The sequence below is a fragment of the Cucumis sativus genome, chromosome 3 (genome assembly GCF_000004075.3).
Source record: "Cucumis sativus cultivar 9930 chromosome 3, Cucumber_9930_V3, whole genome shotgun sequence".
NCBI classification, from domain to species: domain Eukaryota; kingdom Viridiplantae; phylum Streptophyta; class Magnoliopsida; order Cucurbitales; family Cucurbitaceae; genus Cucumis; species Cucumis sativus.
The window spans coordinates 31,109,013-31,131,568 of record NC_026657.2 but is presented as its reverse complement, the minus strand read 5'-3'; the positions used below and the strand labels follow the sequence as shown (position 1 = coordinate 31,131,568).

At 32.3% G+C, this 22,556-nt stretch overlaps 5 protein-coding genes across 5 annotated transcripts; 2 read left to right on the top strand and 3 right to left on the bottom strand.

Annotated features, from left to right (window-relative positions):
- Positions 1-1,249: 1,249 nt before the first annotated feature.
- LOC101206022 (cytokinin riboside 5'-monophosphate phosphoribohydrolase LOG7) lies at positions 1,250-5,314 on the top strand. Its single transcript, XM_004136459.3, has 7 exons — positions 1,250-1,464; positions 2,313-2,410; positions 3,166-3,196; positions 3,303-3,402; positions 3,490-3,560; positions 4,370-4,513; positions 4,860-5,314. The coding sequence occupies exons 1-7, from the start codon at positions 1,357-1,359 to the stop codon at positions 4,953-4,955; spliced, it is 648 nt and encodes a 215-aa protein (XP_004136507.1). The 5' UTR covers positions 1,250-1,356; the 3' UTR covers positions 4,956-5,314.
- A 1,699-nt stretch (positions 5,315-7,013) lies between these two features.
- LOC101205788 lies at positions 7,014-10,632 on the bottom strand. Its single transcript, XM_004136458.3, has 3 exons — positions 10,177-10,632; positions 9,972-10,093; positions 7,014-7,241 (listed from the first exon to the last, which is right to left on the bottom strand). Exons 1-3 carry the CDS (start codon positions 10,472-10,474, stop codon positions 7,179-7,181), a joined length of 483 nt encoding a protein of 160 aa, XP_004136506.1. The 5' UTR covers positions 10,475-10,632; the 3' UTR covers positions 7,014-7,178.
- A 550-nt stretch (positions 10,633-11,182) lies between these two features.
- On the bottom strand, positions 11,183-14,245 carry LOC101205559 (2-Cys peroxiredoxin BAS1, chloroplastic). The gene is made up of 7 exons (XM_004136457.3): positions 13,867-14,245; positions 12,958-13,032; positions 12,732-12,813; positions 12,556-12,635; positions 12,272-12,397; positions 11,653-11,766; positions 11,183-11,539 (listed from the first exon to the last, which is right to left on the bottom strand). Exons 1-7 carry the CDS (start codon positions 14,089-14,091, stop codon positions 11,420-11,422), a joined length of 822 nt encoding a protein of 273 aa, XP_004136505.1. The 5' UTR covers positions 14,092-14,245; the 3' UTR covers positions 11,183-11,419.
- A 3,775-nt stretch (positions 14,246-18,020) lies between these two features.
- On the top strand, positions 18,021-19,492 carry LOC105434978. The gene has a single exon (XM_011653724.2). It carries the CDS (start codon positions 18,221-18,223, stop codon positions 18,725-18,727), a length of 507 nt encoding a protein of 168 aa, XP_011652026.1. The 5' UTR covers positions 18,021-18,220; the 3' UTR covers positions 18,728-19,492.
- LOC101205323 (putative HVA22-like protein g) lies at positions 18,890-21,763 on the bottom strand. Its single transcript, XM_004136456.3, has 7 exons — positions 21,419-21,763; positions 21,202-21,285; positions 21,024-21,122; positions 20,592-20,648; positions 20,415-20,478; positions 19,518-19,739; positions 18,890-19,305 (listed from the first exon to the last, which is right to left on the bottom strand). The coding sequence occupies exons 2-7, from the start codon at positions 21,231-21,233 to the stop codon at positions 19,018-19,020; spliced, it is 762 nt and encodes a 253-aa protein (XP_004136504.1). The 5' UTR covers positions 21,234-21,285; positions 21,419-21,763; the 3' UTR covers positions 18,890-19,017.
- Between the last annotated feature and the right edge of the window lie 793 nt (positions 21,764-22,556).

Sequence of the window (22,556 nt, the reverse complement as noted above, 5' to 3'; positions counted from 1 at the left end):
TTATTAGATATGATATAAAAAGTTAAATAGATGTATTAGCATTTTGTATATTGACATATTTTACACAAAATTGGAAAATTTATAAATTTACAATAGAATATTATTTTCTAAGTTCATGAAGGTAACATAAGTTGTCTTGCTTATTATAAGTTATATGTTTCATATTTCAATCTTGTTAGAAGCTCATGAAACTCGTGAAATTTGAAAAAAAAAACCTAATAATTAAAATTTCATCATTGCTTGTCCACAATTACATCAACAAATGATTGGTAGCTTATTTTTAAGTATCAATATCATGAAAGAAACTTTAAAAAAGTAAGGCTAAACTTAAAATGGGTGAAGTCTGTTATAACCACCACTATAGGACGCCATATTTGATATCTCCTAATCTCCATCCATCTTTGAGATCAACAACCGCAAGGTTACAAGAGTTAAATAGAGAGATAGTGAAATATATGTAAATCTATTGTAGTAATCCGAAATAATTCACATATTCTTTTGTAGTAGTATAATTATTGAAATTTGTTAAGGATTTTAAGTGTTGAAAAGATAAATTTGTTAAATATTTTACGTGTTAAAAAGATAATTAGATGTTGAAAAGATAAAATAACCTTAAAATCTTTGTACGAGTTATGTTTTTTATAGAAATGAAAACGTTATCGCTTGTAGCGAAGGGTTTAATCACAATGAAAAGGTGTTGTGTAATTTGACCTAATATAATTATCATATAAAAGTAATTTTCCTCATGCTAATTAATATTATGAAGAAACTTAAATGACATGAGGATACGTAATTCTTAAAATATTTTGACTGACGTGGGGCCCAACTTATAATATTATAAAAACCAAACCCCATCTACGTGTCATTTTTCTATTCATTCAGATTGGTGGGTCCACGCGTAGTAGATAACGTCAACACATTCGTAATCAAAGACCAAAATTTTTTTTCTTTTTAAAAATGAAAATCTATAAAATAACAAACCAAAAGAAATAAAAAAGAGTTTATTTCCAATTTTTCCTCTTTCGACTTTCCACACTATTTTTTTTTAAAAGGTAGCAACTCTGTTTAAATTTTCAGAAAAGAACAAATTTCTGCCGTTTCTTTCAACTTTTATTTTTGGCAACAAAATAAATAAATTAAAATTTCAACTTTCTTTTAAAATAGAGTGCTTTCTACACCCCCAAGTGAACGTGGGTGAGGGGAGAGTTTTGGTGTTTATATAAAGAATTAGGAAGATACTCACTTTGATTTCATTCTCAAACCTCTCTCTTCCTTTCTCTTTTCTCTTTCTTTTCTTCAACAACATCACTCGTTTTCTATACCAAATTTATAGGGAAAAAAACAACGAAAAGAAAAATGGAAGAGACAAAGTCCAGATTCAAGAGAATTTGTGTGTTTTGTGGAAGCAGTTCTGGGAAAAAGCCTAGCTACCAATCTGCTGCTATTGAACTTGGTCAAGAACTGGTATTCTCTCTCTCTCTCTCTCTCTCAAAAATCCATGGAAATTAATTAAGATCCAAATTTCATGGCTTTTTATGTTCATGCATGTTCATTCTCTAATGAGTTTTGCATATTTTTTCAATGCCCATTTAAAAAAATTCCATATTTTTGATACCCAGGTATCATTTATTGACTTTAGGAAGCAAATTCCACCATATTTTGACATGAAGTCATTCCCCTTAATATTCCTCTCTATTAATGCGCAAATGGAGCTTTTTTCTTCTTTAATTCCTTTCCCTTTCTAAAAGTCTTCTCTTTCTTTCTATTTCCGAACAAATACGTTTATCCTAACTAATCAGCGTAAGCTTAAGCTTTAGGACCTTCCTGTTTGAAAGGTGATGGAATAGGGTTTATGAGAGAGAGAGAGAGACAGTGAGAATTGAGCTGTAATCTGCCTGTCAGTTAAGCAGCCTTCTTGCATGATCTAAAGAAGTTTTATTTATCGAAATATTTGAACATCTTTTTTTTTTTTCAATTTTGCAAAAAAAAAAAATGGTAAATTAGAATAAGTGGAAGGGTTTTTGAATAAATATATATTCAACTATGAAATTAAAAACCAGACGTGCTTACTTGACATGATGAGAGTTTGAATAAGCGTGGTTTTCTAATTAAACTTACATATCTTTTCTTCACACTGCCCCATTTTTCTCATAATTAATGGCTCGGTTGATCAATTTAATTTTCTAATTCCCCATTTCACAATATAAAAAAATCAGAGCTTTTTTCATTTCCTTTTTCTTGTTTAATTATTATTCAAGTATGACACGTGTTGATCTTTTTGATCATGTGTTTGAATCTTTGAATCTTTGAAGGTGGAAAGAAGGATTGATCTTGTTTATGGAGGTGGGAGCGTGGGACTGATGGGTCTTGTTTCTCAGGCTGTTCATGATGGCGGGCGCCATGTTCTAGGGTTTGTTTAATAATTCTCTCTTCCCCCCATTAATTTTTTCATCATTTCATGAAATTTCATAACTTTTATTGATTTGACTCGATTGTTAAAATTAGCTGAACTCAACAATAACCGTCATTTCTAAAGACGGAGATTGAATGTTCAGCCTGATCACAATTGTTTTACTCAACAGGAAAAATAAAATACAAGACATCATTGATTATGAACTTATTTATTTATTTATTCGGGTACTTTGCTTCTTAAACGAATTCAATTAGCTTTGGGTGTAGCTTTTGACCTTTTATCATAAAGTTTAATTTTCTTTTTTTATTTAAAAAAACTCTCTTTTTGTAATGAATGGTAAAGATGGTAAAAGTCAAAAGTACTTTATTTTACTATTTTGAGACCAATTAATTTACAGCCTAAGTTCCTTGTCTGAAAAAAGATGGGGAGTTTTCAAGAATTGCACTCGAAAGCCATACCTTTGGGGTTCGAATGTTGGGTTATTGCATTCATCACGAGGAGTGTCTATTGGATTTATGTTGTCCCCTCCATTTGTTGGGGACATAAAAGCTCGTGTTGTTTTTTTTTTTTTCTTTTCTTGAAACCGACAGTTTTATTTCATTATTATTTGCAGAACATTGAGGAATTTATGGCTTTTGAGCTTTATGTAGTCAATTTGAATATTACTTCCAACATTTCTATGAAAGTTCCATCAAATAATTATTGATTAACTTTTGTGTTTTATTTTAATAATTTTTTGTTTGTTTTTTCAGAATAATTCCAAGAACCCTAATGCCTGTGGAGGTATACACGCATTAGACACAAGTTTACATTCTTAGCATTTTTTTCCCTTTGTTTTGAAAGAATATATAATGGCTTATAATGAGTTTATAAATTTCGATACATTTAGATAACTGGAGAGACCGTTGGAGAAGTTAAACCGGTGTCGGATATGCACCAAAGGAAGGCCGAAATGACTCGTCAAGCTGATGCTTTCATAGCTTTACCTGGTACTACTAAACACCTTTGATTCAACATTCTTCCATGTCAATAACAAAAAGATAAAATTAACTTTGTTTACAAATAAAATTTCATAGGAGGATATGGGACTCTTGAAGAACTTCTTGAAGTAATTACATGGGCACAACTTGGAATTCATCGCAAGCCTGTGAGTACTAAAATAATCTAATTTAATTTCTTCACCTTTTGTATTCACTTTTTTTTTGTGTGAACATATACTTTTAATTTACTACATTAAAATTCGTGAAAATTTTCATTACATTGGCAGACAATTGGAACATTTGGTCTCATCTATAGATGACATGTCGTGTTCAAGGCATAATGATTTTTTTTAAAAAAATAAAAGGAAACCCATTGTTTGTGCTTGAAAATTGTTGAAATCATAATTGGCTCTTTCACATGATATCCATGTTCTTGTTTGGTCTTCTATTTTATAATTCTATGATTATTAACCATATGGTTTCCTTTCCCATGTCTTTTGGAAACGACACACCAAAATAAATAAATAAATAAACTCCCATTTTTTCAACACCCATTTACTATATTTTTACTTGAGAAACAAGTAAAGAATATCTTTTCACGAATTATTCCATTTGCTAAAAGTATACAATCCAAACCTTTGACCGCAATCACAACTAGAAATATAATTGTGAGTCAATATGGATTGGTTCGAAAATGGATAACGGGTCAAGCCGTGATCATAACCCATGGGTTAATATAACAATATCCATTGGAATAGAGAATCAAAACATGTGATTTGTTACTCCCATTTCACATGGGAAAGATTTCAAGCTTAAAAGATTTCCAATCCAAAGTCCCCCCTAATCATAACACAATTATGTATATTTGTTGGACTTTATGAACTAGATTAAATTGGCGGTCAAAGGAAGGTGTTTGATTTGATTTGATTTTTGTTAAATAAGAAGAGAATTAATAAAAGGATTAAACAAATTGCAGGTGGGATTGTTGAATGTGGATGGATATTACAATTCGTTGCTGTGTTTCATTGATAAGGCAGTTGATGAAGGCTTTGTTTCTCCAACTGCACGTCGTATTATTGTGTCTGCTCCAACTGCCAAGGCTTTAGTCAGACAACTTGAGGTTCTTTTTTTGTTTATTATATATTTTCTTCAAATTGAATTATTGTAATTTACTTTTTAAGGGTACTATGTCTCTAATTCAAAAGCCAACTTAACATTACAGCCCTTAGTTAAGGGTAAGGGTAACCCCTACAGTTTCCCATTTCTACGGAAATGGGCAGTTGTCCCACTTGTTTAATTAAGATTATATTAATGTTTGGGTCTTAGTTGGGGTTTGGGGGCTTTTAATTATATTATAATTACGTCAAACTGGCACACAATAATACAATTAAAATAGAAATTGGCCCCCTAAACAATGGAGATTAAAAGTTGTGTGTGTGTGTTTGTTTTTGTGGTAATTACGACAGGAATACGTACCGGAGTACGATGAGATAACGTCACAGTTGGTGTGGGAAGATGTTGAAAGGAGAAGTTACGTGGCCGAATCAGAGATTGCCACGTAATTCGTGGATGCAAAGTCTTTGGATGGAAAGAAATGGGTTGTTTTGTCGTTTTCTTTGTGGTATATACTTATAAAAATATATAAATATGATATATATCTATATATTTATGAGCAAAGCATGTGATCTTTGCATAGGCCATAGGGCAGCAACTTCCAACACAGCAACTTCCAACACAGCAACTTCCAAACACAGCAAACTATCTTCTTCTTTTTCATTATCTTTAATTTCCTTATGGGATTTTAGGTTTTCAAGTTTTTTTTTTTTTTTTTTTTTGTGGGCATTTTTGCCATTTTATGTATACGTGTTGGAAGTGAAAAAGGAAATGGAAATAGAAAAGACTTCTCTCTTTTTTTTCACTCGATGTTGGTGTCCATTAAAATATTGCAATGACAGTTCAAAGAAAACATGGGACAAAATCCAATATATCGTCTCTCTGCAAACTTGTGTCGTTGTAACGCTTAAACTAGCAAAGTTAGATAAGAAGTTGGACTCCACAATAGAAAGAGTCATTGAACTTTGATAAAACAGTAAAATAGTCCGTGCATGCTTCAAGAAGTTTCTCCATTTAAAGAAGTTTCTGCTTCAAGAAGTTGCTCCAATTAAAGAAGTTTCTCTAGTTAAGAAAAGTTGCTCCAATTAAAGAAGTTTCTCTACCTAAGAATTAAAGGAATAGTATATAGAAGTTTCTCTAGTTAAGAACTAAAGGAATAGTATATAGCAACAATAATACAAGGCATTATTACCTAGTTCAAATACAAGACATTATTAATCTAGTTCGACGATGCAATATTCACATTCTAGTTCGATGATGCAGTATTCACATTTGAAGATCCTTTACCTGAGATAATTACAACTTATTTTTAACATTACATACGATAAGTTAACCACTAATAGTTATCGTATGCAATTTAAATAAACATATCTCTCTTAATCATTTATCTATTTAATAACGTGTATTCTATCACATCTTGATTTTTTTAACAAAAAGTTTTTCGCTCACTAGAAATAATTCTTAAAATGACGTCTAAATTCTTGCTTTTGCTTTTCTTGAATAAACTTTCTTTTCTTGATTTTCCGTGCACCACCAAAGACACCATTTCAAGGATATAAATAAATAAAGAACAAGTATTAGAAAGTTGACCACAAAGTATACCAAACATGTACTACTTAGGTGTAATTTATAGAGGAAAAAAAGGTTTAGTTTTTTTCTGAAAAAAATAAAGAATCATTGAACTTGTACTACATACGTGTAGTTCATTAAGGAAGGAAAAAATTGAAGAGTTAAAGAGAGTAAACCAAAGATCAAATATGGTACTAGAAGATCAACATGTTTAATATGGCTAGATACATGGTGATGCTGAAGTTGAATGGATTGTAGCTAGGGATAGATCGAAATGACGTTCCCTTCCAACTTTTGGAGCATTTATGGTGTCAATTTAGTCATTGGTATGTATCCAACATTTCATTTTTATAATAAAGATTCCATTTTCATTATTTATTTATTTATGAAAGAAATACTCTTAAAGGGAATAAAATGAAACACTTTGTATGGATTTGACTTTCAATTAATGAATGGTAGGTGTGGGCATGTGAGGCACATGTTTAATCATTAATGTTCCAATAAACACATTATTAATTTTTTTGCATTAATTCCATCCATCATAGATTGTGTACACTGCTAAGCAATCAAATAACAACTTCTTCTCAGCTCAGTCATTCCTTTCCCTTTTCAGTTTTGAATGAAAAACTCAAATTCAAAGATATATAAATATGTACGTATGTTTTTCCTAAAAAATAAAAACAAGCATAAATAATACTTTTGTACTTTATATTTATGTAATTGATAAAGAATTACCAAGATTCATTTCATTAACCTATCTATTCTTTTTCTTCTCAGAGATTATGGTTGGACCCCAATTTTTGTAGTTTTGACTATTGAAAATGTTATCACATGCTTGGTTGAGAAAATTTAAAATTAATATGCATATTGAAGCAATCTTCTCATCATTTCGTAAAAATAGATAATGAAATCCTAATATCAAAGATCAATCTATACTCTTTTAAAAATTCAAAAACTAGAACAAACGTTTTTAAATAGATAATAAATTACATTTGTATATCTATGTTTCAATCAAATAATTAAGATGGCAAATTAGAGGTGTTGTGATCTACATAATTCTTGTCAAAAAAGTACATTAATTACAATAGAGAAATGGGTTTTAATTAAAAGCTTGCAGGACTATCATCCAATTGACTCTCATCTTCTATTTCAACTTCCAAAATCTCCTGCATCAACAACTTATATTAACTATTCATAGTTGCAATAATCCAACATGTTTAACCAAATTAAAAGTTATACAAAAAAAAAAAAAGTGCTAATCAGACTCTTTAGTTTGATATCAATTCATATAGTACTCTTCTTCTCTTTTTTACCTCGATCAAAATTGTGATCACAATATTATTCTTTAAGCCTTTCAACATTTACAGATGAAAATGAGACAAAAGTCTATGCATGAAAGTATCTAAAAGTAGAGGAAAAAATCAATTCACGTGATCATGTGAAACGAAGATAAGAAATTGGTTTAAATCTTATACTGGACCTGAAATTTCGTTTTATTTTCATTACATATTTCAATTTTCAAAACATTTGATTTGGGTCCTCACTTTCAAAATAAATAAATAAATAAAAACAAGGATTGGCCAAGTAATTTTAGATAAGAGTCATGAAGAAACAAAATAATAACAAAGACTATGAAATTAAATTAGACATGTTGAAATTTAGGAGTTAAAATAGGGATATGTTTTTAAAATTTATGAAGCTAAACAGATATTATGGAAATTCAAAATAAAGATAAAATAGACCTAAAAAGTTAGGTTGGTTTTTTTTTAACCTAATAAATTCCACTCGAAAGATTCAATCTATTATTAGGACACGCTTGGCAAAGGCAGTTTTGACCGATCATAAAGCCACCAACTCTTAACAAAAAGATTGATATGTTAATTGTTAAATGTACCTTACTCTAACACAATTGGAAGCATCATATAATATATATATATGCCAATATACATTGAATTGACTAAAATGATTCTTTTTTTAAGTTAAATGAAACAATAGGTCTAAAAGCTTTGATTGGTGTGTATTAAAAGTTATTTAGTTCTGTCTTTCAATTTTTTATTTTGATTCTAGTAGGTTCATATTAAGTATAAACATTGTTATTTTAATGATTTGGTAGATGAGAGTGGTCAAGTCAAAATAGCCCATGTAAGTTCGACAAATTGTATACATTTTTCAAATTTCTCATACAACTATGCTAGTTTGATTGATGTGTCATATCAACCTTCTAAGTGTGGTTAGTCATGCCAACAAGAAAATGATGATGTCCAACCCAATAAAAAACCATTCATCCATAGATCTATAGTGCAAACTTAATTAGCAAGTAAGGGAATTATTTTTAGTTTAGTCTCGGTTGCTAGCTTTTGTTTAAGGCAGTGGTCTTATTAAGAAGTAATGGCCAGCAAAATGGCTTAGTGTATTGATTAAATAAAACTTTTAAGGTTAGTGGTAGAGATTTAAGGTTAGTGCATTAGTGGGGAGTTTTTATTTGCCTATAAACACTTTTAATGCTTCTACTTCAATGAAAGTATAGAACTGAATTAAAGCACTTAATCCTCCTTTCAATATTTTCTCTTGTTTCCCACTTTCGTTCTTTTCGTTTGTTGTTTTTCGTTACATAGTATCAAACCCTTCAAATTTTTTGTTTTGTGTTTGAGATTAAATATTCATTGAAAATGAACAATGGAAACATTATTTGTGTAGATAAACTTTCCCGGTGATAATTATATAGCTAGAATTGGACGCTATGTATGGAAGCTTTTCTTCAAGGACGAGATTTATTGAGCATTGGTAAGGAGTTAAGTGTGACAAAGTCTTATTTGCTTTACGAATTTCTATTGGTAAGGAGTTATCGAGCATGTTCATAACGAGAATTCTCTAAAGAAAGTGTAGGAGACAATTGAAATTAGAGGTAGTTCACTCAAAAGGACACAATGAGATTGCAGCATTTTGAAAACCAAAACTTTATGAAATGTAATATCAGAAGAGAAAAAAAGAGAGCATATCAAGAAGTGTTGATGAAACAAATGTTGGGCAATAGCAGGCAATCTTATTTTAGGTGGAAGTTGTTCTCTATGCAAAAGAGAAAAGAAGAGTTAATTGATCTTCAAATTAGAGCAGTAATTATAATCCAAGGTTGAAGAGCAATGCAAGGATAAATAGAAGGGATGTTTTAGGTGCGGCAAGTTGGAACAGGTTGTAGAAAACCATGTCATATTAGATTAACTAGTTGTGTGAATCTCAAAGAAGCAAAAGCAAGTGGCCTAATGACTTAGTGAGGTTGATTCGGAAGGTTTTTAAAGTTAGTGGTAGTGTTTTAAAGTTGGTAGTTTTTTATTTGCCTGTAAATCAATAATTTAATCACTTGATCCTGGTATAATATTTTCTCTTGTTTCCATCTTCTCTCATCTTCATTTGTTGTTGTTGTTTTTCTATTGTGTTTCTTACAAATCTTAGCAACTCTAAGGTAAGAATTTTCATTAGAACTGGACGTGAACCAAGCCAACAACCCACACCAAGAACTATATAAATTCTGCCCAAAATTCCACTAACTCAAGTATAAAGTAATTTTTTCACGAGACTTGTTAGAATTGAATCAAAATTAAAAATCAAAGGTTGTTTGAAAACTACTTCGCTTTTTTTTTTTTTTTGACACTTTAGATCTCACAAGATCGAAAATATATTAAGAAAGAAAATTAGAAGTGAAATTAGTGTAAAAATAAAAAGTAAGAACTAAATCTGTAACTCTTTTTTTAATTAAAGAATGAATATTTTCGGTGATACTTGTTTTTTTTTCTTAAAAAAGATACTTTTTAAATTAAACAAAAATGCATTCCAAACATATTGTAGATATATATAAAAATACGCTGTTAAAAAAAATTGTGAGAAAGAATGAGACTTACGGGGATTCTGTTCTTCAAATAATTGCCGACCCGAGCTACAACTGTTGAACGCTTATGCCAAAATCGACCTTTCAGACTAATTTTGACAAATGGTCCGTCCAATTCAGCCAATTCCACCACTCCTGAATCGCTTTCTTCCCTCAATTTCACATCCCACTTCAATATCCTAAAATCCTACACTGATCAAGAAATTAAATTCTCAAACCTGTAATGCCGACCGAGTCGTCGAATATCTGCGCTAGCTCCACACGAGCTTCCCCAAGTGCCTGTCTCACGTTCTCCTCCGTCAAATCCAGCGGCCGTTGATCTGGAACCAGCGTTGCCGAAACATTGAATTTCCGCCTCGGTGTCCTCATTCTCAATTGCAAACTGGATGACGTCTCCGGCATTCGGAACTTCGATATTGGAGGAGGTGCAGTGTAGAAGGTGGCGGCTATTAGCGGTAAAGACGGAGTTGAGACGATGTTGGGGCGGAGAAATGGCGCCTGTAGCCGCATCGTCATTTTGAGGATGAGGGTTCGGCTTTTCCTTCAAACTTTTGTGGCTAAGATTCGAAATGCCGCCCTTTTTCTTTCGCTCCTCTTTTCTTTATTTACAAAAAGTATTAAAGAGAGAGAGAGAGATTTTTTTGCTGCTGTAATTTTCGTAGGAAGTGTTCAAATGAAATGGAGATTAGTTAAATGATATGATTTCTTCTTCTGCTAATGGTTGCCTTTAAAGAAAACAGAATTTTAATCAAATAGAAATTATGATTGAGATTGATCTTTTTGTATGGATGGCTCAATTTTGTAAGCAATCAAGTGCCTTAGTAGTTTTTAACTTATTAAAATTGGATCATTCTACGTTAACAACTCTAAACTTGATCATCCATACAGAAATTCTCATGTTAATTACTCCATTTGGCCTGATCCCTACTAAAATTTAAGATGGTCGATCACTACTACCAATCAGAATTATCTATACCATAACAAGTTGGGATTATGAAATGTAGGATTATGTAAAGGAACAAACAATTCAAAGTTGATAAAGCATCAATATTATATATTTTATTTAGAAACCGATACTCAAAAGATCAGTATCATAATTACGATAAAATTCATCGGTTCACGAAATTACCAGGGAATATATATTCTAGCAGAACGAATCCGAGATAATAATTTAAAGTTTGGTAGGTTTCAGATTGGTTAAAAGTAAATTAAAGTTAATCGGCGTGAGAAACCATTGATTGATAGCATAGCAAAACAAACACTATTGCCGAAAAGCCCTATCAATTTATTGCTGCTTCATTCAATCTAGAGATGAGAAATTGTACACTCTATAACCAATGACAATAACTCCAGCCTCGTTCACCAGTTTGTTCCACAAGCGGCAAAGCAAAATTTAAATAACTAAAATGCCAACGCCATTGCACCAGACTACGACTTCTTTTCAAACCATCTCACACCTTTTTAAGCAACGGCAGAAAAGTATTCTTTGCTACCCTTGGGGTCTGGCTTCATTGACTTCTCCCCGGGTTTCCATCCAGCAGGGCAGACTTCGTCGGGGTTCTCCTGCACATATTGCAAGGCCTGCAATAACATCAAAGAGAAGTAAATTATGATCAACAACCTTTGATATCACTCAAAAGTAAAAAAAGCAATCATTGGAATTTGAAAAGAAAGGTGTTAGCTGATTCATTTACTTGCAGAGTTCTCTTTGTCTCGTCAACGCTCCGACCAATAGCAAGATTGTTTATTGTGGAGTGTTGGATAATCCCTTCCTTGTCAATAATGAAAAGGCCTCTCAGTGCAATTCCCTGTTCATTAAAATGTTGTTCGACAGAGGTTAGGTGAGCAATTACAACAATGTCACTTCTATATAAACTAATAGCCTACCAATTTCCCAACCCTCCCCCCAATATGGATATATTCTAGAACTTCTTGGTTGACGCAAAAACTGTGAGAGAATATCGCACTGGATCTTGTTTCAAGAATCTCACCAAGACCATCTTATACCACTCACTTTTCAATTAATAATTCACAACAGTTAATCATCCTGATAGGCACAGAGTAGAACAATGGCTTTATGACAGAGGTCTAAGTTGATACAATTTGTTGTCAGCATGGTCCATTGCCAGAGTTCTTTTCATTTAGTTCACTTTCATCATCAAAATGCCAGGTGCTGCTTTGTAATTGAGGGGGAAATTGATTTTATAATAAGAATAGAAATGTAGAAAATGACCAATACGCTAGAAGTATTACCAAGGGGCAATGTATATAAGTATGGGATCAGCACACCAAAATATTAGTATAATCTCATACCTGATCTGGGATCAGCACACCATAAGATTTTGAAATTGATTTAGTGACATCAGAAACCAATGGATACTGAAGATCACCAAGGCCGCCAGACTTTCTATCAGTTTGGACCCACGCAAGATGTGAGAACTGCAAAAAGGATTCTGTTAGTTTCATCTCAATACACAATCACCAATTTACCACTGAAATTAACTATCTTATTTTATGGAATATAAGCAGATTTCCACCAAGACAACTTCATTTTGAAAAATAACTCTGTTGAAAAAGAGAATAAAGTAGCTACTTACAACACTGTCAATTGAAACACCCAAAACCTCTGTGTTTAGCTGCTTAAATTCGTCATACCGATCACTGAAAGCAGTAATTTCTACAAAATAGGAGATAAGAATGTATATATTGAGTTCACAGAAGTTAAAGTTAATATCTTCTGGACTTCAATTTACGGTAGTTTAGAGCAACAAACCTGTGGGACAAACAAATGTAAAGTCCAATGGGTAGAAAAATAGAATCACATATTTCTTCCCAATGTACTCAGAAAGTTTAACCTGAAATAGTAGCACTTAAGATAAAATAACAAGAAAATGCAAGCTTGCCAAACATAGAAGTATGATGATAATGTAAGATAAATAAATATTCCACATTAAAAGTATTCTACCCAATGAGAAAATTCTTAAGAAATTGAGAACTACCTTGATAAATTCCTGATCAAAAACTGCCTCTGCCTCAAAATCTGGTGCTACATTTCCAACCAATGGAAGTTCACTCTGTAAAGAGAAACAATGGAACACAAAATAAGAAGTGGAACCCTCATAGTAAATAATTCACATGGTCATATTTTGAGTCAAAAGATCCTGATTTCTGCCATGCACGAGTAAACATCATGAGTTGCAATAAGCTAATATGCAAAATGTAGAATATCAAAATCTCCAAGTAATTGAAGCATATAAGATATAAGTGAGACTTAGAATGACTGTTACAATTTATGTTAAAAATTTCCTGCAAACACTTCTAAGGAAAGTACAAGCCAAAGTACTCGCCTAAAGTACTCCAAAAGCACCATAAAATGCGTTCTCGTCTATATATATATATATATATATATTTTCAAATAATCACTTAACATAGCCAAAACACCATGAATATTCTAATTATTTAAACACACTTTTCATCAGTCCAAAAGTAATCTCAATCTCCAACTCACCCTCACAGGACTGCAGCAATAATTTAAAAAACGTGAAAGAAACTAAAAGAACATAATGAAGACAGAGAATAACCTCTGAGAAAAGTGTCTTTAAAAATGCAACATTCCTGGGGGAATGACAACGGGAATAAGTTCAATTTCCAAAATTTTAACCCAACGAAATCAAAGGACAAAAAGGAGAAAAAAGAGGTAATTGTACATCGTGAGTCAATATTCAAATAGAACAACGAAATCGCATATGCCCCATTGCTAATATCCTATAGAAAAGAAAATTAACCAATCCTTAAATACAATCCAACGCAGGAGAGCAAACAGGAAGACGCAATTCGCGAACTTCGAAATTAACAAGAAAGAGTCGAGCGGGGGAAAACACAGTTAGAGAGAGGGAGGCATCACTTACAGAAGCCCGGACAGAAAAGCTCGGTCTAGAACGAGTTCCACGGGAGGAGGAAGAGGAGAAGGAACGAGGAGCGGAAGGTTGGAAGGATTTGCGAAGACCGAGGAAAGATTTGGGAAGAGCTAGGGTTCGGGAAAAGGGGGCGGAAGCAATTGGAGGATTGGACTTGGCGGGAAAGGAGGAAGGATTGGAGGAGATAAGGGCGGTGGATGCGGCGGAGCAAGCCATGAGGGGGAATAAGCAGCACAAAATGAGGGTAAGGCGGAGAAATGGATAAGTGAAGTGAAGAAGAGAAGCGCTGGCTGGATAACTTAACAGCCTTCACCTCCACACACTCGAGAGTTGAAGGGCAATCTCCCAAAGTTCTCAAGATACAGAAGATGAAGGATAATATGGTCATTCAAACTTCTACTTTTGGGCTTCGTTCGATGTTACTGTTTCCTCCGCCCATCTCTAACTTCCTCCATTTCAGGCCCAATTTCTCTAATTTGGAAAATTTTGTTGTATTATTTGATTTTTTATTTTTAAATTGCGTAGTATTTTATTTCATACCTTTGCATATTTTAGTAATCAATTTGATTTTGGTTATTGTTTGTTTTGATTTCATATTATTGGGGAACAAGTATGGACTAATGTATAATGTATAGTTGGGTGTACATGGGACTACTTTTGTTTTATTCAAATAGAACTAAGAGTTACGATTCACATTATCGGATCATATTATAACTTTTTTGTTGAACCACATACTCTGTTTGAACTTTATGGACTCTCATACTATATTAGATGACATGGAGTTTCATCTTGAAATCAATTGCTTATAGAAGAAGTAGTTCATCTTTTCTATCAGAAGCGTGATGTCTATTCGTTTTCAAACATGAAGTTTTCAAGAACTCTTACAGATATAATATCAATGTATTTGTAAATAATAGTTATAATGCATTACCTAAATTTTCACCAATATTCGAAATAAAAATAATACGAGATGAGAAAAGAAAAACTTTTAAGTGACCAAATAAAAGGAATAGAAAAATTGTATAGTGAAAAAAGAAAAAACAAAACAAAAGGAGTACCATTGGTGTACTATTTTATTGGTAAAAGTTGAACCTCTTTTTTTTACCTAGTATATATAAAAACAACAAAGGATTGGATGATAGAAAAAATGGATATAAAAGAATCTTAATTTTACAAAAGTATCGATATAAATTTTTTTGTGAATACATCGAATAAGTTTGTAAAAGGATATATAAATTAATAAACAAAGATTCAATTTTGAAACCTAAAATGTTGGTAATTTTATATTATACAAGTATTAATGATAACTTGTTTCCTTGGTTTTTATGTTTAATTAATCTATAGGAATATAATAATAATATAGATCTAAGATGTAAAGATATGGGTGGTTTTATAATATAACAAAATGAACTAAAATAATAGTAAAAGTTTAAATTCTATCATTGATGAATAATACAATGCCTATCAATAACGGTAACGGATAAGTTATAAAATTTTGCTAAATGTTTTATGATTTTCTTACTAGTAGTTGAAATGGGCACTAAAATTTAATATCATAGGGATGAGTTTGTTTGAATAAAAAGACAAAAAGGAGAATAAAATAAACAATAAAAAAGATGAAGAAAAGGGACATGGAATAAAGTTTAACAATGGGAGAATTATTTATCATTTTCTTCCTTCAATTTCTATTCATGCCATTTTCTACATTAAACATTTTGGTAAATATGCTTTTAAATGGTCAACAATATTTCTTACATAAAATGCTATTGTTAATCTAAATACTTTTTTCTTAGTCTAAAGTGTTGTACAAAAAAGCAACTAATTAAGGAGAGCTTTAGAAACTTTATATATATATAAACTTCATATCAAAACATAGTTGCTCCTAAGGCAACAATCAAATTAAAAAACTGTTAAAGTACTATCAACTCAAGCATATATCTCTTTACAAAAACCCTAACCTTAATTCATAGGGTTTACCTACCATTTATTCTTTTGTTAAGTGTGTACGTACGTGTGTGTTTTTAGTGTTTTTATAGACTTGTCTATTCATATTATTCTCATTAATCTCTTCATTTAAATATACTTTAACTTTCTTTTTTATTTCTCACTTATCATCTATAATTGTATACTTTTTCACCATGTGCACTCTATCTATTTACAATTATTTTCAAATCTTTCTTTTCATATACAGTTAATTTTTGAAGTTTTTCTTAGATGCCCAACCTCATGTAAATGCATTAAAATATAACATTTTGATTTTAAAAAGTGGTTTAGATAAATGCATTCTCAAACATAATTGAAAAAAATAAAGAGATTCACACAAATGATTAACCCTAGACTATATAAGAGCCTTTGTTGGTAAGAGTAATACTCCTCCCTAGCATTCTTTAGTGCATGTGCAAATATCATTACTTTTGTATTCTTCTATACTTTCTTTTTTCTAAACTCATCACATATCTATATAACTATGTTTTAATTTCACCCAAAAGTAACTATGTTTTAATTTCATTTAGTCAAGCACAAGATCAAAACTATACATATATACATCGATATCTTAATAGGTAGAGAATCTACTTATATATTTATTAAACAACTTCTTCAATAATTAAAACACATATACCCTAAATTTAAAACGAGATTAGAGTTTTCATAAATATGAAAGATAAAAATAACGAAGATATGTATATAGAAATGCACGGTGGATTGAAAATTGGATCGTTGATCCATACATACAAGGAGAGACATATATATCCATACATACAAGGAGAGACATATATATAGATGTGGCATTCTCAAAGCCACAACAAAGAATCCTAAAATGAAAGCAAAGCAATTGGGGGAAATGGGATCATGGGATAGAGATGGTTTAGGGCCACAAAATGAAATGCCTTTGTTTTTCCCTACCACAGTGACAACCCAGCCATGGTCTATGTGGGGTGCAGCAATGGGACCATTTTCTATCCATCAACCACGTTTTTTAACATATCTAAATATGTTGCATAACCAAACTTTAATTAATTGTCATCCAATCGTAATTTTCCTTTATCAATTTTATATCAACCCATCTCTTTACATCTTTGATTCAATTTTGTCTTGCTGTATTTTTGTACGTCACTTTATTGTTTTATGACTTGGTTTAATCATTATTGTATCATGACCTACTGTTTCTCATTTTCATTATCATTAGTTTTCTAAATAAAAAATGAAATAGAGAAGATTAAACAGAGGGGGGAAATAGACTCTGGACAAATTAAACAAAACAACAAAAAGTTTGATAACAACCAAATCAAATCATATGGTGACATTACATAAATGCCAAATGGTCATATGATTAATCTCAATCTTCTTTTCAAAAAAGAATTAATGAAAGCCTTTTATTTTGCAAATCAGTCATATTAACCATGAAGGAGGGAGTTAACTAGATAGCTAAGATTATTGTTTATGCTTAACTTAATTATGATATTTTTATCATTACATGGGTGTTTGAAAAAAAAAATTAATATGATGCAAAGAAATTCATTGGGGTTTGATATAATGTTCATAAGTTTAACCCAAGAGTTGATCTTCTATAATTTAACAAATATAATAATAATAATTTTTTTTTGGTGAAAAAAAACAATTTAATTCAAATAAAGTATAAACAATAATTTAACATAACTACATCCAATGATAGCTTTAATAAAGTATTAAGAATATTCATTATATTGATCTCACGAACATGATTTAAAACTAACAAAAAAAAAAAAAGGTAAGATTATTAGTTCATTAATTATTCTTGTTCAAATATAGCATTCAATATGATACATGTTGCCCCTATCATATTCGCATACAATCAAATTAGACCACAAATAATTTTGTTGAAAATTAAATTATCATATTTATTTGAAGGTGGAAAGAGACCGGACTGTGTGGATTTTAAATGGAAAGAGAAGGGATTAAGAAATCAATATTATGGAAAAAGGAGTTCCTCGTTCATCATTTACATGATTAGTTTAATGCCTACTAATTATATTTTAAATTAAATAATCTCTTCGAATGAGAAAGGAAAAGATATGCTTCGAGCACCTAAAAATAAAATACTATTTTCTTGGGAATTTGAAAATTAATATTAAGTTTGAGAATTTGTTTTCTATTTACTTTATTTTTGCCCTTTTTGACATTTAAAAGAAAAAGAATAATCAACGATTGAGACAATTTATTTATTTTTAGTGCAATAATTATTGTTTTGTTCCTAATGCAAATACCGCGCCACCCACAATCACTTACGATGCTCTCGCTTACTTCTTCTTCTTTTCTCTTCCATTTCCCACCACTTTCCTCTCTCTAACTCTCTGTTTCCGCCGCCATGGACGACACCTCCGCTCTAAAACCAGACTCACCGTTCTCCAACCTCCGCCGGAGAAACTCCATCACGGTCCCCGTCGCCGTCCCATCTAAATTAAACCTTCTCGCCGCCACCAAGTCCTCCCGCGGTGCCGAAGCTTCCCCGCGGTTACCCTTGGCTTTCGAGCTCGTCCCAATAAAATCCTCTTCCTCTGAGTCGTCTCCTTCCCTTGCATACACTTCCCTCAAAGACATTTTGCCGTCGCCCACCGCCAGCAGCTCCCCCACCGCCGTCTCTGCTGCGAATTCAGGGTACGAGATCTCGATCCGCAACCGCCTAGTGAAGCAGGCGGCGTGGGCTTATCTTCAGCCGATGTCTTCCTCTCCAGGCTCCTCTGGACCTCACCTCCTCCGCCGTATTTGGCTTAGATTTTCAGCTTGTCTTAGCTTCCTCAACCTGCCCATAATTTCAAGTATAACCAACGCTTTTGATCGGATATTTCGCGTTGTTGGGATCAATTTTGTCTAATAATGACGAACAGGGGAAATACAAAACAGCTCTTCTACGACTGATATCAATCATCTCTGTTTCTGTTTCTGTTCTGTGTGTATTAATTAATGATTATATACACATACACCACCCCTATAATACAGTTGAAGAAGAAGAAGAAGAAACAAAAGAAGGAAAAAATAAAAATAAAAAAAGGATGTAAATGTTTGAAGAAAAAAATTCCAAAATGAATCTATCTTATGTTTCCTTGAGTTGGAGAGAGGGTTTACAGTTCCTTTTTTCTTTTATACAGTTTTGTTTTGTAACTTCTAATGGGTTTTTTTCGATCCTCTGAATCGAGCTTGGTTGTGGTTTTGATCTTCGTAAAAATAGTTTGTTTGGTCATGGAGGGGAAATTGCACATCAAATTCCTCCGTCGTGCCTGTGGAACGCCGACTATTAGAACCGAGTAAAGGAGCACTTGGAAACCATTTCCTAGCCTTACTCCTGCTCGAATCTTTGCTCTGCCTTGGAGGTTTCCGGAAGAACGAAGGCAGCTCGTTTGGAGGTGGCGGTGGCGCTGGTGGCGCACTTGGAGTTGGATGATGCTCGTTCCTCTGCAAAATGTCAATTTACATCTCTAATCAAATGAAATATAGATACTCTTGCCTGGGATCAGTTCCTGGCAGGGTTTTTGTAAATGTCTTAAAGAGAAGGGATAAACCAAGTGCTGTTTCCTTGTAATTTTGTTTTGCTTCTAAAACTAGAAGGGCAGTTTCACTTTCCAATTTTCTTCGAAGAGGAGGATAATTCATAATCGAAAAATTACCCTTGTTTGTGGGGGTGCTGAAGCTGCAGGCCTAGAGGGCTGAGAAGCCAAGTAGTTAAAAACTTGGACGATTGCTGATTGGCTCAATTCGGTGCAGTTTTTCCAGTAGAACAAGGCCAAATCCCAGGCCTTGACTCTCCAATCCCCCATCTTCTGTTCAATATCCACTTCGTGTTTATCTACCAAGGGCCGCAGCAAAGTTTGGAACACATACCCTGTTCCCTGCATTGTTTTAGCCCCCATTAACAAACACAACACCTTTCCTCGGCTTTTACATTGTTGTGTTCAAATTAAAACTAACAACTTACACCATTATTCATAGTTTACGTGCTCCCTATATGTCCTGTGATTTTACAGGACATATAGGGAGCTTGTTCTAAAGCTACTATTGGAATAATTCCACAAAAATCAAGTAGATCATTCATTATCCCCAAAAGATGCCAAAGTTTTCTATACTTAAATACAAAAAGATAATTATTCTTTGCAAATTGAAGACACTATTCTTTTAGTGCGATTTAGATACTCTATTTCATTATTCATTTAATTTTCAAAATCAAGGTTTTAGTTGTAAAATAGTCCCTGATTCTGTTAACTGTTAGTTGACCTACCAAAAGATAACATGGTAACAAAATCCTAAGTAATTCAATGACAAGGTTACTCATTTAACCTAAGGTTCAGATTTTGTTTCAATTTTAGTTCTATAAAATGAATTTATACCATGTTTATATAGTTCAAGGGGTTTAATATTTGTTTCTAATTTATATATAAACGACCATATTTCATATTTCATAGTGCTTAGAATTTTTTCTATTAATTTTCTCTTTCGTCTTCTACAAGCTCATCCAAATAACAAATGGACCATTAATTACAATGATTAGATTCATTCATTTTTCTTACCTTAGTCTTTGGATACCACAAATAGATAAATAGGGCCAGCTTCAACTCTCCGTACATAGGCAACCTTGAGAAGGTTTTAAATATAAATTTTGAGCATAGGTGAAATGATGAAAAATGCAACAGAGTTTAAATTCCTTTGAAAAGAAAAGAAAAGAAAAGAAATAAAGCTACACATACCATGCTACTAAAGTGTCAGCAATCCTCTCAACAACTGTTAAGATGGCCACAATGATCCTTCAAGAAATTAAATAAATAAGAATTCAAATTAAAAGTAATGTAACAAAAAAACAAAGTGAAGTGAAAGCAACTCAAATTCAATGTTCAAAGCAGACAAAGGCAAAGCCCCAAAGCCAAAGCAACAAAAAGCGTCAAGAAAACCCTTTCCATTGTTATTCCAAAACACAAAAATCTAAGGCGATCATCATTATATTCATCAAAATTGAACATGTAAATAAACAATAAAAATCAGTATTAGAATGTAATTCGATCATTAAATTCTGGATTATTAGGACGAATAATAAAACAATTAGGTCAACAACTACAGATGAAAAAACAAATCATCAACCATTTCACCATATCGAAGTGCAAAAATAATGGATTAGTTGTTACCAAAATTGACACCAGAATTGAAGCTCGCGAATCTCGATCCGACTCTGTACAACGGTTTTGTAGCATTGAAACGCTGGATATGCATAGCCAAATAACATCCTACATTGATCATCATCATTCATCAATCACAAAATTCACCTCCAGATAAAAAGAACCAAAGGAACTGAAAAAAACTTACAGAAGGCATCGAACCATCAACTCTCCCAACATTGTGAATCACCAATTCACTACAGAACACAAATAAATTCCCGCCAAATTTCAGCTGAAACAGAGTTGAACAACAGAGCACCAACATTCAATCCGACGGAACCGAGTCAAGATCCAATATCAAATGTCCCAAAAGCATAAGCAGTAAAGAAACAAAATTAAAAAAGAAAAAGGCAGGAATGATATACCGTATAGGAGAAGGAAATAATAAACTAGCTGAGTTGACTCGGGAAAAAACGGAATCCCCCAAAATTTCTGAGCGGACACCGAGGGCAGGGGTCACATTGAGGGAAAACTGTCGGATGAGAAAGCAGAGGAGAGGGTGAAGCAATGGAAGAGGAGGAGGAGGAAAGTGGAGTTTGAAGGGTTGAGGGAAAGGATTTGGAATGGCGTGAAGGGAATGGAGATTGAGAAGAAGAGAAGATATAGTTATGGAGTTTGTAGAGAGAGAGAGAGAGAGAGAGAGAGAGAGAGAGAGAGGATTTCTTGCGGCGAACGTCTTCGTGGATCTCTTGCACGCGATTCAGTGAGGAGAGACCGGATTTTCTTGGGATTCTTCTTTAAGAAGAACAAGTTTGGTTATTCAGGCAGTTATTGTGGAGGGGTAATTTCGTACTTTTTCATGCACTTTCAATTACACACATCATTTTAGGCCCTCTTCTCCCTAATTTCAAACATTTTATTTCTTTAATCAATCAAACTAATTAAGCAACTTTTTAATTATACAATATTTGCATTTTTACAAGTATTTCATTAGTTTTCTTACGATTACTATATTAATAATATAAAGTTAAAACATAAAACTACGCCTTCTTTTCAAGAATCGAATTGTCAATCTTTACGTCATTGATTATATATACAAATTTGGAAAAAGAGTTTTAGTCAAGATTATTATTCCAAAAGTTAACAAAAGTGAGTCTTACTGTCTCTACTTTTTCATTTATTGAAATGTTGCTTGAATATTTTTTTGAACCATTCGTCTTTTAGTAGTTCAATCATAGAATGCAAAAACAATTGAATTTTTTATATTGTAAGTTGACTTATTGACATTTTAAAGTAAATTTAGAATATAATTGAAAAAAATTAACATTTGGTTAATAGAAAGAAACACATAGAAATATTGATTAAAAATGTGAGACAATAAAATTGAAGATACGTAGAGAGAAAACTGTTGAGCAAATACCTAAGCTTGGTTATGGTCATGTCTCAGGAACTTTCCCCATTTCATCTCCATAATATAATATATAATAGCTTTGTACATACACAAGTAAAAGAAAATAATATAGCGTGGAAAAGAGATTGGCACAAATAAAAAATGATAATAAT